The 12,969-nt window shown below is 43.9% G+C and overlaps 1 protein-coding gene and 1 long non-coding RNA gene across 3 annotated transcripts in view; one reads left to right on the top strand and one right to left on the bottom strand.

The window, feature by feature from the left end:
• Window positions 1-12,969, top strand: part of LOC144891853 (uncharacterized) — a 119,259-nt gene that overhangs the window by 10,306 nt on the left and 95,984 nt on the right. The gene's annotated exons all lie outside the window — the stretch shown is intronic.
• The window catches only part of LOC137425489 (protein FAM114A2), a 78,721-nt gene continuing 72,295 nt past the window's right edge, over window positions 6,544-12,969 (bottom strand). For both annotated transcript variants that reach the window (XM_068113986.2, XM_068113985.2), the window contains exons 13-14: window positions 8,651-8,704; window positions 6,544-8,455 (exon numbers count right to left, since the gene is read on the bottom strand). In XM_068113986.2, coding sequence (XP_067970087.1) covers window positions 8,351-8,455; window positions 8,651-8,704 — 159 coding nt within the window. In that variant the 3' untranslated portion in view covers window positions 6,544-8,350. The remainder of the gene's footprint in view (window positions 8,456-8,650; window positions 8,705-12,969) is intronic.

Below are 12,969 nucleotides of genomic sequence, written 5' to 3'. Positions count from 1 at the left end.
TTTTCTCCATTCAAAACAGTTGAAAATATTTTTCTTTAATTTGGAAAAATAAATGTCAATATGACCTTGTATCATAAAAAATAATTAGAAATGAATTCTATACAACAAAATAAGTTGAACTAGATATATTGTACCCATTTCTACTGCTATAAACAGCCAAGATAGGACAAAGTTCATTTGTGTAATAAATGACCTTGACCATGACCTTTGTGGGTGAAGATGATCCAGAATGGCCAAAACATCAGAAATGAATTCTACACCTCAAAATTAGTTGAAATAGAGGTATTACACTTAAATATGCTCTCAAAAGCAAAAAAGTTAGATTTCCATCATGGCCGACGACGGCCATATTGGATTCAGCCATAGCGCCATTCGTGACACCATGACGGACAAGCACCTCGGTGATTTTTCATCTCTAGGGGCCCACTAACTCAGTTCAAGTGTGAAATTTCCCCAACACCATTTTGCGTACGGGTCTACAGGCCAGGTACAGGACTACTAATTATGGTTCGTTTCCCGACACGACGATTAAAAACTGTAGCTTCACCTTGTATCACAATTTGTGACGTCACTCAGGTGGACGTTAAGCTGGTTCTCCCGTCTGCTAGTATCAGTTGGTAGACATTCATTGATCCCACCACGTGGCAGCCCTGATATTTGAGAGATTCTTTTGTCGGGAGTTTGTAATTGTTTTCAGCATGCCGGGGATAACTCACCGCTGGATCAAATACGAACGATGTTATTTGGAGATTTTTCGTGATGGAGTCGATCTGGATCCACTTCGCCTTTGGACTTCTCCAACCACCGAGAGCCACCAAATTTGTCATTAAAAAAATGCGCAAAACAATAATTACCAAAGAGTACCTCCATAGAACGAAGGTAATCCTGAAAACATATCTGACCCCAAAGAACAAACTCAAAGACATAAACCAACCGGCAGTAATGCAGTCTCAGTGTTCTAGTGCAGCTGCAGAATAGTAAACTGGCCACAAGCGGATATCAAAAAAAACAATAGGGGCAATACACATGGTGCTCACCTGGTAGAATAAACAGACAACACAGACGAAAGGTATTTTAAACCAATTTCAGGGTTGCTCGAAGACAGAGCAGTTTGTAGAATCATATTAACATAATCATCAGACTTTAAACAAACAAACAAACAAAAAAATACCTATTTTGGGGGCAACGCCCCGACTCTCCCAACCCAGTATACCTCCTGAGACCCCATTTTTCCTAATGCCTTGAACAAACATTGGTACATCACGGGTGATGAAGCCGAAGGTTATGATCAAGTTACATCAAATTGTGTGTGTAGTTTCTGAGAAGAAAGCAAATACCTATCCCCCCTCCACCCCCTTAGACCGCCTTAATTTTAGGTCACCTGGAATGAAGTTCAGGTGAGCTTATGCGATAGTGCGTCGTCCATCCGTAAACACTTGAAACTTCTCCAAAACCGATGAAGAGATTGTGACCAAATTTGGCACAAATTATATTTGTCGTGTTGCGACTAAAGATTGTTCAAGGCATTAAATATATCAGGGTCTGAGGAGGTATACCGGGATGGGGTTAGGGGGGAGGGCTGCCCCCCAAAATAGGTATTTTTTTGTTTGTTTGTTTAAAGTCTTATGATTATGTTAGTATAATTATACATGCTGCCATGTCTTCTAGCAACCATTGAAATTGATTTAAAATACCTTCAGTCAGTGTTGTCTGTTTATGCTACCAGGTGAGCGCCAGGGGTATTCCTCCTATGTTTATGCCTCCGTTCACGAAGTCACCGGAGGCATTATGTTTTCAGGTTGTTCGTCCGTCCGTCCGTCCATCATAGGTTTTCGTTACCGCGATAAATTGAGAACGGCCAAAGGTATCTTAGTCAAACTTGGTCCAGGAATGTCTAATGAGGTAACAATGAACTGATTAGATTTTCGGGTCATGAGGTCAAATGCCAAAGGTGAGAGGTCATGTTAGGTAAAAATCCTGTTACCGCGATAACTTGTGAACCAGTGATGGGATTCTGAACAAATTTGATACATTTATGTAGAATGATGTAAATATGAACTGATTATAATTTGGGGCCAATAGGTCAAAGGTCAAAGTCAGTAATAGGTCTATAACTTGAGAATGGCTGAAGTGATCTAATTCAAACTTGGTACAGGTATGTATAATGATGTAAAAATTAACTGATTAGATTTTGGGGGCAAAGACCTTTGGTCAAAGGTCAGAGGTCATAATAGGTACAAATGTGATAACTTGTGAGCAGCTGAAGGGATTTAAATTAAAACTTGGTGCAGGTATGTATAATGATGTAAACATGAACTGATACATTCAGAGGTCATATCAGGTAAAAATTTGATAACTTGAGAATAGCTGAATGGATTTAAATCAAACTTGGTACAAGTATTATAATGATGTATTAATGTGGGCGGAAGCATATCGGTCGACGTCGTGACGTCAAAGAGTGTCGTTCTAGTTTTAAATGCCGGGAACAAACATTGGTACTGTCGCGTTCCCAGGGTGAACACCCCTGGGGACGGGTTAGCCGAGCAAGCTTTACACTCCAAGGCGTTCAATTCAACTATTGCGGAGTTAATATGCGCGGGGGATGAGGGCAATGAAGGGTAACGAAGCTCTTACCTTCACGGACCCCACTGGACGTCTTCGAACCTGGATAATCAACTCAAACCAGACATGGAATTAAAATGTACAAATAAACAGGTTTAATAAAAAATAATGCCAAGGAACAAAGAATGCACGGTAAAATATTCCGAAGTTGAGAATCCTCCTTATGGACTCGAATACATACAAAGGGAAAATAAATGAAAGTAATTATTGTGCCCGTGTGGTGCATTTGCCTGCACTCCATGGACCCCTCTAGCAGTCCTGGCACCCTGGCAGCCGTCGATGACGAAACGAACAGGCCCACACTCCTTACTGCTCGGCCGCACAGAGTCCAGTTGTTCCACTCAGTCTGCACACGGCACCAGCGAGACCGCCACGAGCAAACACCAAGAAGGAGAGAGTTTGTCTGCCTTTTTCCCAGCCCGGAACAGCAGAACCCAAGAAAGCACGATTTTGACCGCCAACGATGATTGTCTGAACCAAGCGAGCCGCAAGGATGTCGACCACTGGTGTTCAATCTCGGGACCAAAAACACGAACTGCGACCGCACGCGATCAAAGCCAGGGTCAAGAGGAAGATGCGCCTGCTTGCGATGAATGCCCTAGGTGTAAGAGAATATGCACAAATAAATGCCTGTTCGTCACGAAAGACAGGACCCGAGGACAAAATGTCGGGACTCGTCTTTTTTTTCTCAAAGCTCGTACGTCACCCAACGAGGTCCGTATGCAGTCCAATCAACGGCCACCATGACATCACTATATCGCCGTCCTGACCAATCGTTCTTTGGGGCGTGGCCTCATCACCACTTGCCGGCCTTTGTGATGGCTCGGCTGGCAGAACCCGCGGTAGTTTTCAATGTCCGGCTTCCGGTTGTTTATTTAGTGTTATTAATTATGGTGTCAATTGCTTGGCCTGGCTATGGTGTGTAGTGCGGTGTCATAAGGAACACAGCAAAAGTTTACAGAGCCAATTACATACAGGGAATCAATTACCCTTAATCCCTAACAAATTAACATAACCCAACTCCTCGCCATGGGGACAAAGATACACTCTTACACGACATCCGGTCTAAACGCAACCCTACTTATGGTACATGGGGATTCTTCTTCTTCATGACAGTCAGAGCATGATAATCTATACACTTCTACCTGGACTAAGGTATTTCATTGCCTACCCCCCCCACAAACGTAACAATACATCACGGGTGATGAATGGAACTTTGTGGTCAAGTTTCATTGGAATTGTTTGTGTAGTTTCCGAGAAGAAAACAAATACCTATTTTGGGGGGCAACCCTCCCACCCTCCAGTAGACCGCCTTAGGGCCCGATTTTTTTTTTTTAATGCCGTGAACAAACTTTGGTGCATCATGGGTGATGAAGGTTGTGGTCAAGTTTCATCGGAATTGCGTGTGTAGTTTCTCAGAAGAAAGCAAATACCTATTTTTGGGCAATCCCCCCATAGACCACATTAGACACCGATTCTTTTTAATGCTGGGAACAAACTTTGGTACATCACAGGTGATGAAAGGAATGTTGTGGTGAAGTTTAATTGGAATTGCATGTATGGTTTCTGAAAAGAAAGCAAATACCTATTTTGGGGGGATCCCTTTAGGGCCCGATTTTTTTAAATGCCGTGAAGAAACTTTGGTACACAACAGGTGATGAAGGTTGTGGTCAAGTTTCATCAAAATATTGTGTAGTTTCATAGCAAAAAGCAAATTCCTATTTTGGGGGGGTCTAACCTGGATCCACTTTGACCCCCAGTAAACCCCCTTAAACCTCAATTTTTGTATTGCCGTGAACAAACTTTAGTCACAAGATACCAAACATAATTTGTGCCAAGTTTGGTCACAATCCCATCAGCGGTTTCGGAGAAGTTGCAAATGTTTACAGACTGACGGACGCACAATGCATGATTGCATAAGCTCCCCGGAACTACGTTCCAGGTGAACTATCAATATCAAAACAAGGAAATTCGTCGCTATCTACAACATCATCTCCAAAAATCAGTTCTGGAGTTCCTCAAGGCAGTGTTCTGGGCCACGTGCTTTTTCTGGTATTCATTAACGATCTCTCCAACTCTCTGGAAAATCCTCTATCTTTTTGCTGATGACTCCTCTGCCGCTCCATATCCTCAGATCGGCAGTCTGCAGCCTCTTCACTCTCTGCAGACCTGGAAAAAAAAATCACAAACTGGTCTAACAAGTGGAACATGTCTTTCAATCCTGACAAATCTCACACTCTCACTATGTCTCTCCAAAAAGACCGACTGGGCAACCCTCCCATCTACTTTGTCAACAATCTTCTGGAAGTTTTGTCATTCAAGTTTTTGGGTTTCACTATCTGCCATGATCTTTCCTGGGAAAGCCACATTTCCAAGCTGGCCTCCAAAGCCAGTCGCCAACTTGGCATCCCCCGTCGTGCGAAGTCCTTCCTTGGCACACCTGAGCTCCTCACCACATACAAGGCTTTCATCCACAGCTTGATGGAATACTGCCCTCCCCTCTGGGCTGGTGCTCCTGCCTCACATCTAGCTCGGCTTGCCGCTGTTGAAACCAGAGCTTTCAGAATCATTGGAATATCCCGCGATGAAGCCGATTGTGACGGCCTTTCACTCACTCACCGCAGGTAGCTTAGTGGTCTTTCTGTATTACACCTACTCCTCTCTGGCCTTGCTCCCCCAGCTCTATCTGTGCTCTGTCCCCCAAATATTCCTTCAGGACGCACAAGATCTGCCACAAACACTCTTCTGGTGAAACTGCCAAAATCAAGACTCTATGCACACCTTTACTCTTTCATTCCTCTTTTCTCCCACCTCTGAAACAAACTCCCCCACTCTCTTCAATCCCACTTCTCCCTACAGGTCTTCAAAACAGCTGTTCACCACCACCTCTTATCTTTCCCCATCCATAACCTTGACCTTTTCTAACCCCGTTAAAACACCGACAGTGCTTTTACTTTTTGATGAGACCCACTTACAGAGATCACAATCACTAAACAGAAATAGCACAACTTTGTCACATACCTGCCATAAACCTGTGCCTGGTCCACATAACTGTTTCAGAAGGCAGTCAAAACACAAACAAAACAAATTTTCCAGCTTGTATAGAGTACTAACACAGCAGACATTCTTCACTGCTGCCCCCTGTGGGTTAATCTTCAGCTTTGAGAAACGCAGAAACTAACTACCTGTTTCAAATTATTGGTGAAGGCCAAGTATCTCTGGGACTGTCATTCTAGCATGACAGACATGTTGTTGGCCTCTCCTGTCTTCGGACACCATTCTGGTCTTACACCATCTGCCCTTTCATTGCTCAGTCCCCTTTCCCCCCCCCCCCCCCCCAAGCTTTTTCAGTGTACAGTCAGTTAGTAACCCACTTCTGGGGAAAGTTTGAAATTCCAAGCACGCTGCTCACATCAACTCATTTTTCCTCTTCTTTCACCTGTGGAACCAACCTCCTCAATCTGTTCAATGTCATTCTTCTCGCTATGGCTTCAAGATGGCTGCTCACCACAATATCAGATCATCCCCATCCATTCTCCTGATCTTTGAGACCCTCATGAACCAGTCTTCCCAGGGTAGTGTTTTCTACCCTCTCGACACTTTTCATTTTTTGTTCCATTACTGTCTCATCCCTGGTTTTCCCTTCCTCCTCTTGATGTGTGTGAGCTTGTATCCAGCTCGTTCACCCCATGTCCTGTCCCCCTACCCCTCCCACAATTTATCTAATTCCCACAACTCTCCATCATGCTGTTGTGCGTTTTCCCCCTTTCCAATACGTTATTGGTCTGTTGTGTGTTCAACCTCTTCCACAAGCATCGATCTTGAATACATAAACAGCAAAGTAGTGCATTCAAAAATGCTGATGAATAGTTCCCCATGCAAGACCACCAATGAACGAGTTGTACATAAACAAAATAACAATGCTGTTTGAAACGGATTTATTGAAAAACAGAGTTATCCAAGTATTAACCTTTGAAATAAAACAAACAATTGAAGCACTGCTTTTCATCTGCACAATTGTGTTCCAAAAGAAAAATGCAGGGTTTGTGGCTCAAATAAACAACTTTGAACAGCATTTCGAGCAAGCAGGAGAAACGCAACAATTAAGGCTCTTCACACCGATGCTTAATCCGATATCGAACACCAAGTATGGCAGTTTCTTTTTTCCAAACTCTATTACAGTTTTTGTGTTGTTCAATGGAGAGCACACGCTTTCTCAATCCTCTCAACAGCTCAAATGCATTACACAAATATATTCCGCATTGCTTTAATCCATTTTTGTTTCAAACAGAAATTGTGTCGACTGAGATTATTGGTGAAGGCCAAGTATCTCTGGGGCTGTCATTCTAGCATGACAGACATGTTGTTGGCCTCTCCTGTCTTCGGACACCATTCTGGTCTTACACCATCTGCCCTTTCATTGCTCAGTCCCCTTCCCCCCCCCCCCCCTCAAGCTTTTTCAGTGTACAGTCACTGACTGGCACCCCATACCTCTGTGAAGAACCTCTGAAGAACCTCTGTGAAGGCTTGCTTGAAAGGGGAGAAGAAGGGGGAGTGGGATGGGGTTGGTGGGGAATGTGAAGGGTTTGCAGATCCCTTGCTCGTACAAACCATGTACAAGCAATTTGACCATGTTCAAAGAGGCCTTTTGTGTTTTGCAAAGCCATTTTCCTGTACAAACTACCAGCACTTTTGCAAGCGCTCAGAACCAATTACAAGATTTATACTTACAAATAAAGTCGATTATTTTGGTCCAACTACGTAACTGCAAAAAGTAAGGGAGACACTCAGTCGATGCTTCTTTACCTCTGTACATTTGAAAACAAGAAAACGTTTTCTATGACCAATCAAGCTCTGCTGTTTTGCAGAAAGCATAAACATTTTCTTGAACACAGACATCTTGGCGTTTAACAAAAAAGATCAACGAGGATCATGTTGCTGCCAACCGTTCAAAAGCCCTGAAATGTGTGCAAAAAAGGCGAGAGAGCTTAGCAAGACCGAGCACGAGGCTATTAAGACTTCTTTCTGATAACTTCACGAGCCAAACTCGAACTACGCAAACTCAGTTTGTGGCAACCGACTCACGTTCATAATCGAAGCAGACTTTGTTCAAGAGAACTTCAAAGGTCGACGTGAACTTGAAGTCGCACAGACAACCTCTGCTTCAGTCTGGCTTGTCCCCTGTTACTCACCACAAATGAACAAGAACATTACAAGTAGATCGGTCACCAGAAGCAATGTCAGATGCAATTCCACTTGGGCTTCGCCCGGTTAACACGAGTACATCCAAACGATTTGTGCAAAATGCGTCAAAGGGCTACACGGAAATGTGCGTCCATTTTCATTCTGGAGCCGAACTATCGACGAGGCGCCCATGGTAAAGTTCCCAAATCGAAAGGATTTTTACTAACAATGTCGGTGAGAATAACCAAAAACTAAAAAAAGCTTTGAGATGGTATACAAAGAAAACTTCAAGAAAAAAAACAAAACAAATATTGGCGCACTGAATCTCAAAATGCATAACGGAGTTTCCATAATCCAGTCAAATTTGTTAAATAAACAAATAAGAAGAGTGTTTTCGTTTTATTGCACAGCAAACAATTTAACATGATAGATCATAACAACCAGAAGCTCAAGTTGTGAATATAGTGTTTCAGGCAAATAAAATAAAATAAATTGAGAATCACAAGTAGATTTATGTATCAGGGCCTGAGGTGCTTGTTACAGATCAAGTAGGAGTTAAAGGTGTGGTGCCATGCTGGAGGTGAGACAACTGCAGGATAGGAAGCAGCAACTGGAAGCCATCTTGGATATACATCGTACTGTTGGAAGCCTGTTGAAGGACCAATGGGACACAGCAGTGTTTAAAAGTGTGTGGAATTATAAACAAAGATGGCAACCACTTGTGAAGGCAGAACCCCATGCGATGCCGGAATTCGATCATGGACTAAACTTTGAAGGTATATTTCGATCTGACCACAGGCGTGCAAAAACAAGGCAACTTTTGTTCAATGTTTTACCAACGTACCTCCAAAAATACACTAGTAACAAGTGGATTCAAAATTTCAGGCTTCTCTTGGGCCTAGGAAAAGAAAACAGTTATTCTGTCATTTCAAATCAGACGACTTATATGAATGCTGACAATGATGTTTCATAGGTCTCTCCATGAGAATGTTATTACAATGGAGCATACGTATATGGTTATGTATGTATGTATGTATGTATGTACAAAGGTATATTTGTGACTAAAACGTCTTCTTCTTCTTCATATATATATAAAACCAAAAAACTCGGTGCGGTAAGCCGTGAGGCAGCAAGCCGGTGAAGTCGTGTGACAATATATCTATTAATTACGTACTGTTTAAATGTCAGTTGCATCCTGTCAATGAATTACATACTGACAGAATATACCTTCTGGCCCTTGAGATTGCTGAGACCCCTTAAACATTTGAAGACCATTTAAGTCCCCCAAGAAGACCCTTGAGATCACCAAGATCAAAAATACCCCAAAGACCCAAAAGACCTTAACGACCCAGAATGTCTGAAATATATATCTTTATAAAAAATCCTCCTCACCATACACCCCCCACGAGACTGTTGTCTCACTCATACCCTCCTTCCCCGTCTTGCCAAAGTATAAAACACATGGACACTTCTAGGAAAGGAAAAAGTCGGAATTTCAAAAACAAAGTGGATCTGGGGTGAATTAACGGGGGTTGAAGAGATCAAGGTTTTGGATGGGGGAAGATACGAGATGGTGGTGAACAGCTGTTTTAAAGACCTGGAGAGGGGAGTGGGATTGAAGAGAGTGAGGGAGTTTGTTCCAGAGGTGGGAGAAAAGAGGAATGAAAGAGTGAAGGTGAGCAGAGAGTCTTGATTTTGTCAGTTTAACCATAAGAGGGTTGCTGGCAGATCTTGTGTGACCTGTAGGAATATTTAGGGGACAGAGCACAGATAGAGCTGGGGGAACTAGGCCAGATAAGAGTTGGAAGAAGACAGAAAGACCAACTACCTGCCTGCAGTGAGTGAGTGAGTGAGTGAAAGGCCCTCGGAGTTAGCTTCATCGCAGGAGATTCCAATGATTCTGAAAGCTTTGGTTTCAACACCGTGATGATGAGCTAGGTGTGAGGCAGGAGCACCAGCCCAGAGGGGAGAACAATATTCCATTGAGCTGTGGATGAAAGCCTTGTATGTGGTGAGGAGCTCAGGTGTGCCAAGGAAGGACCTCGCACGACGGAGGATGCCCAGTTGGCGACTGGCTTTGGAGGCCAGCTTGGAAATGTGGTTTTCCCAGGAAAGATCATGGCAGATAGTGAGACCCAAAAGATTGAGTGACAGAACTTATTGGAGAGGATTGTTAAGAAAGTAGATGGGAGGGTTGTCCAGTCTGTCTTTTCGGAGAGACATTGTAAGAATGTGAGATTTGTCAGGATTGAAAGACATGTTCCACTTGTTTGACCAGTCTGTGATTTTGTCCAGGTCTGCAGAGAGTGAGGAAGCTGCAGACTGCCGACCTGAGGGATGAGGGATGAGGAATGCAGCGGCAGAGTGTGGAGTCATCAGCAAAGAGATAGAGAGGATTTTCCAGAGAGTCGGAGAGATCATTAATGAAGACCAGACAAAGCACAGGGCCCAGAACACTGCTTTGGGGAACTCCAGGCTGAAGAGGAAGGGGAGATGAGAGAAACCCATTCAGAGCCACACGTTGACTATGACCAGAGAGGAAGTCCGCAAGCCATGCGAGGAGATTTCCATGGATACTAAAGGAGGAGAGTTTGGTGAGCAGAGCGGGGTGCCAGACTTTATCGAAGGCACGTGATTTGTCAAGGGAGACAGCTCTAATTTCCTGTTCTAATTTCCTTTCCTGTTCTAATTTTCCTGCTCTAATTTCCACTTGGCTTGTTAATCTCCTTTTATTATCATTTTTTCCTCCTTTTGAACCTGTTTGCAATCTTCGTCCACCCAGCCTCCTTGTCCTCATTTCAGTGAATACCCAGACGGTCTTCACAGTTTTGTTTTAAAATGTTTCAACTTACTTCTCGTGTGTTGTATTCTCTCTTTTATTACAACTCACCCATCTTCCTTTTCAAAAGGCTGTTTTCAAATCGCTCTTTCAATCACTCTGATTTAAAAAATTCAATCTCTAATAGTTAGTTCTTCCTTTCTCCAATCTCTGAACTCGCCTTTATACCACCCCCCCCCCCCCTCTAACGTTTTCAAACGTATCTCTGACTGGAAAAATCTCAGGAAACCAAAATCTGCAATGGACGCTAGTATTTCATCAATCGTTCCTTTTGTGCATCTTCAGTATCAATCACTTCCCTGTCTGTTCCCTCCTCTACTTGTACTTGCCCATATCCTACCAACCAAATCTCTTACCAGCGTCCCTCTCCATGTCCCCCTCCCTCTACTCCCTCCTATCCCCATTCCATCACCACCTTCCCCCTACCCTCCCCTTCAAATCACCCCTCACCCCTCCCCTTCAAAACCTTCCCCTCACCCCTCCTCTTCAAATCTGCCTCCCCACCCCTCCCGTTCAAAACTACCCCCCTCACCCCTCCCTTTCAAAACTCCCTCCTCACTCTTCCCCTTAAAATTTCCCCTCTCACCCACCTCCTCAAAGTTGCCTTTGAACTCATCCACAAACCTGCCTCCTCCCCCCTTCCTCTCTTTTTCAACTCATTCCTCCACCTCCAATAATCTTCTACTTCCCTCTGTGCCCCCCCACCCCCCTTTATATTACCCCTCACTGTGCCTTATCAAATTAACTACCTTGCCGTTTGTCTCTCTTGTACCTGACACTCCTCCTCCCTCTTCATTAACGGTATGGACCTCAAACATCCGGGGTCTTCGCTCAAACCTGGCTGATCTCTCTTTACAGGTTGCTTCTGACAAACCAGACTTGATCTGCTTAACAGAAACTTTCCTCCTTAAAGACGTCCCTGATTCCTTAGTATCTCTCCCTGGTTACTCCCTCCTCTGGTGTGATAGACCCAAGCCTCGTCCTAGTGGTGGGGTTGCTATCTTTATCAAAAACTCTATTCCTCGCTCTCTCTGCACTGCCCTCACACCACCACACACCCAGGAGTACCTCTGGTTACGGCTTCCCCTCCGCTCCCACCTTTTGTTCATATGTGTTCTGTACCGTCCACCAAACAGTGATGACTCCATTTACATCTTGCTCTCCGACAACATGGACCAACTTCTATCCATTCATCCCCTCTCTCTCTTCCTCATACGTGGTGACTTCAAGTGTCATCATGCCAGCTGGCTGGGTGTGGGTACCTCTCCCACCTGCCATGACACCTCAGCATGTGACTCACTGGGACTGACACAATCTCTCAATTTCCTGACTCAGATCTCAGTCAATGGTAAATAATCTCTTCTGCATTTGGTCATGACTATCTTCCCTGCAAATGTCTGCTGTTGTTATTCTGCTCCAATCGGATCATCAGATCATTTGCTTGTTAAAGTGAACATCTCTCTGGCCATTCTCAAGAGCCACCTCTGCGTCGACAAGTCTGGCATTTCACTCAGGCCGACTGGCATGGTCTTCAAGCAGCCATCAATCATCTGGACTGGTCTCCCATCTCTACTGCCTCTGACACTCATTCTGGAAATTCTTCCAAACAAAATTGCTCTCTCTCATGCATAGATTTGTCCCATCTCGTCTTCAGTTGTCATACCCTTCCTCCCGTCCATGGAACACAGAATCTTGTGGTGAGGCAGTTGCCTTGAAACAACTTGCCTTTGCCTCTTGGAAGGCAAATCCAATTGAAGGCAATCACTGTTCCTTTCACAAAGCTCGGAACAAGTGTGTGTCTACCCTCAGGAGAGCCAGGAAACAATATCTCTCTACTAGTCAGGGCCCTTAGGGATATTTTGGGGCCGTTTGGTTCAAATTCTTCCAAAAGCACCAAATTTGGCCCAGATGTTGCCCATGCCATACTCTTTCGATTTTTGACGGGCGCCAAGACGGGTGCCCCCCTCCCCCCGGGGGCCCCATATTGGCGAAATACTAAATGGCCGCACCCGGATTAGAGAAAAATCAGTTAAATAACCAAAAGGGTTGTAATCATGTATGATACCACTTTTCAGGGGTTTTCGAGGTCGAGGAATCCAATTATGATGTTATTTTGATGATTCGAGGTCAAGGGCAACCCTCAAGGTCATCTTAAAGGTCATTTTTGAGTCAAACGTCGGTTTTTGAGTTTTTTTGTCAAGATTTACGCGAGGTTCACCATTTTATGTTTCTGGGTTGGGTAATCGAACTCTGACCTTATTTTTGACAATTAGAGGAAATATTTACATGTCTATTTCATAATTTTCAGGCATATGCAGTTCATC

This window comes from Myxine glutinosa, chromosome 4 (genome assembly GCF_964187855.1).
Source record: "Myxine glutinosa chromosome 4, kmMyxGlut1.1, whole genome shotgun sequence".
NCBI classification, from domain to species: domain Eukaryota; kingdom Metazoa; phylum Chordata; class Myxini; order Myxiniformes; family Myxinidae; genus Myxine; species Myxine glutinosa.
The sequence above is the reverse complement of the archived record's forward strand: the minus strand, read 5'-3'. Positions and strand labels throughout refer to the sequence as shown.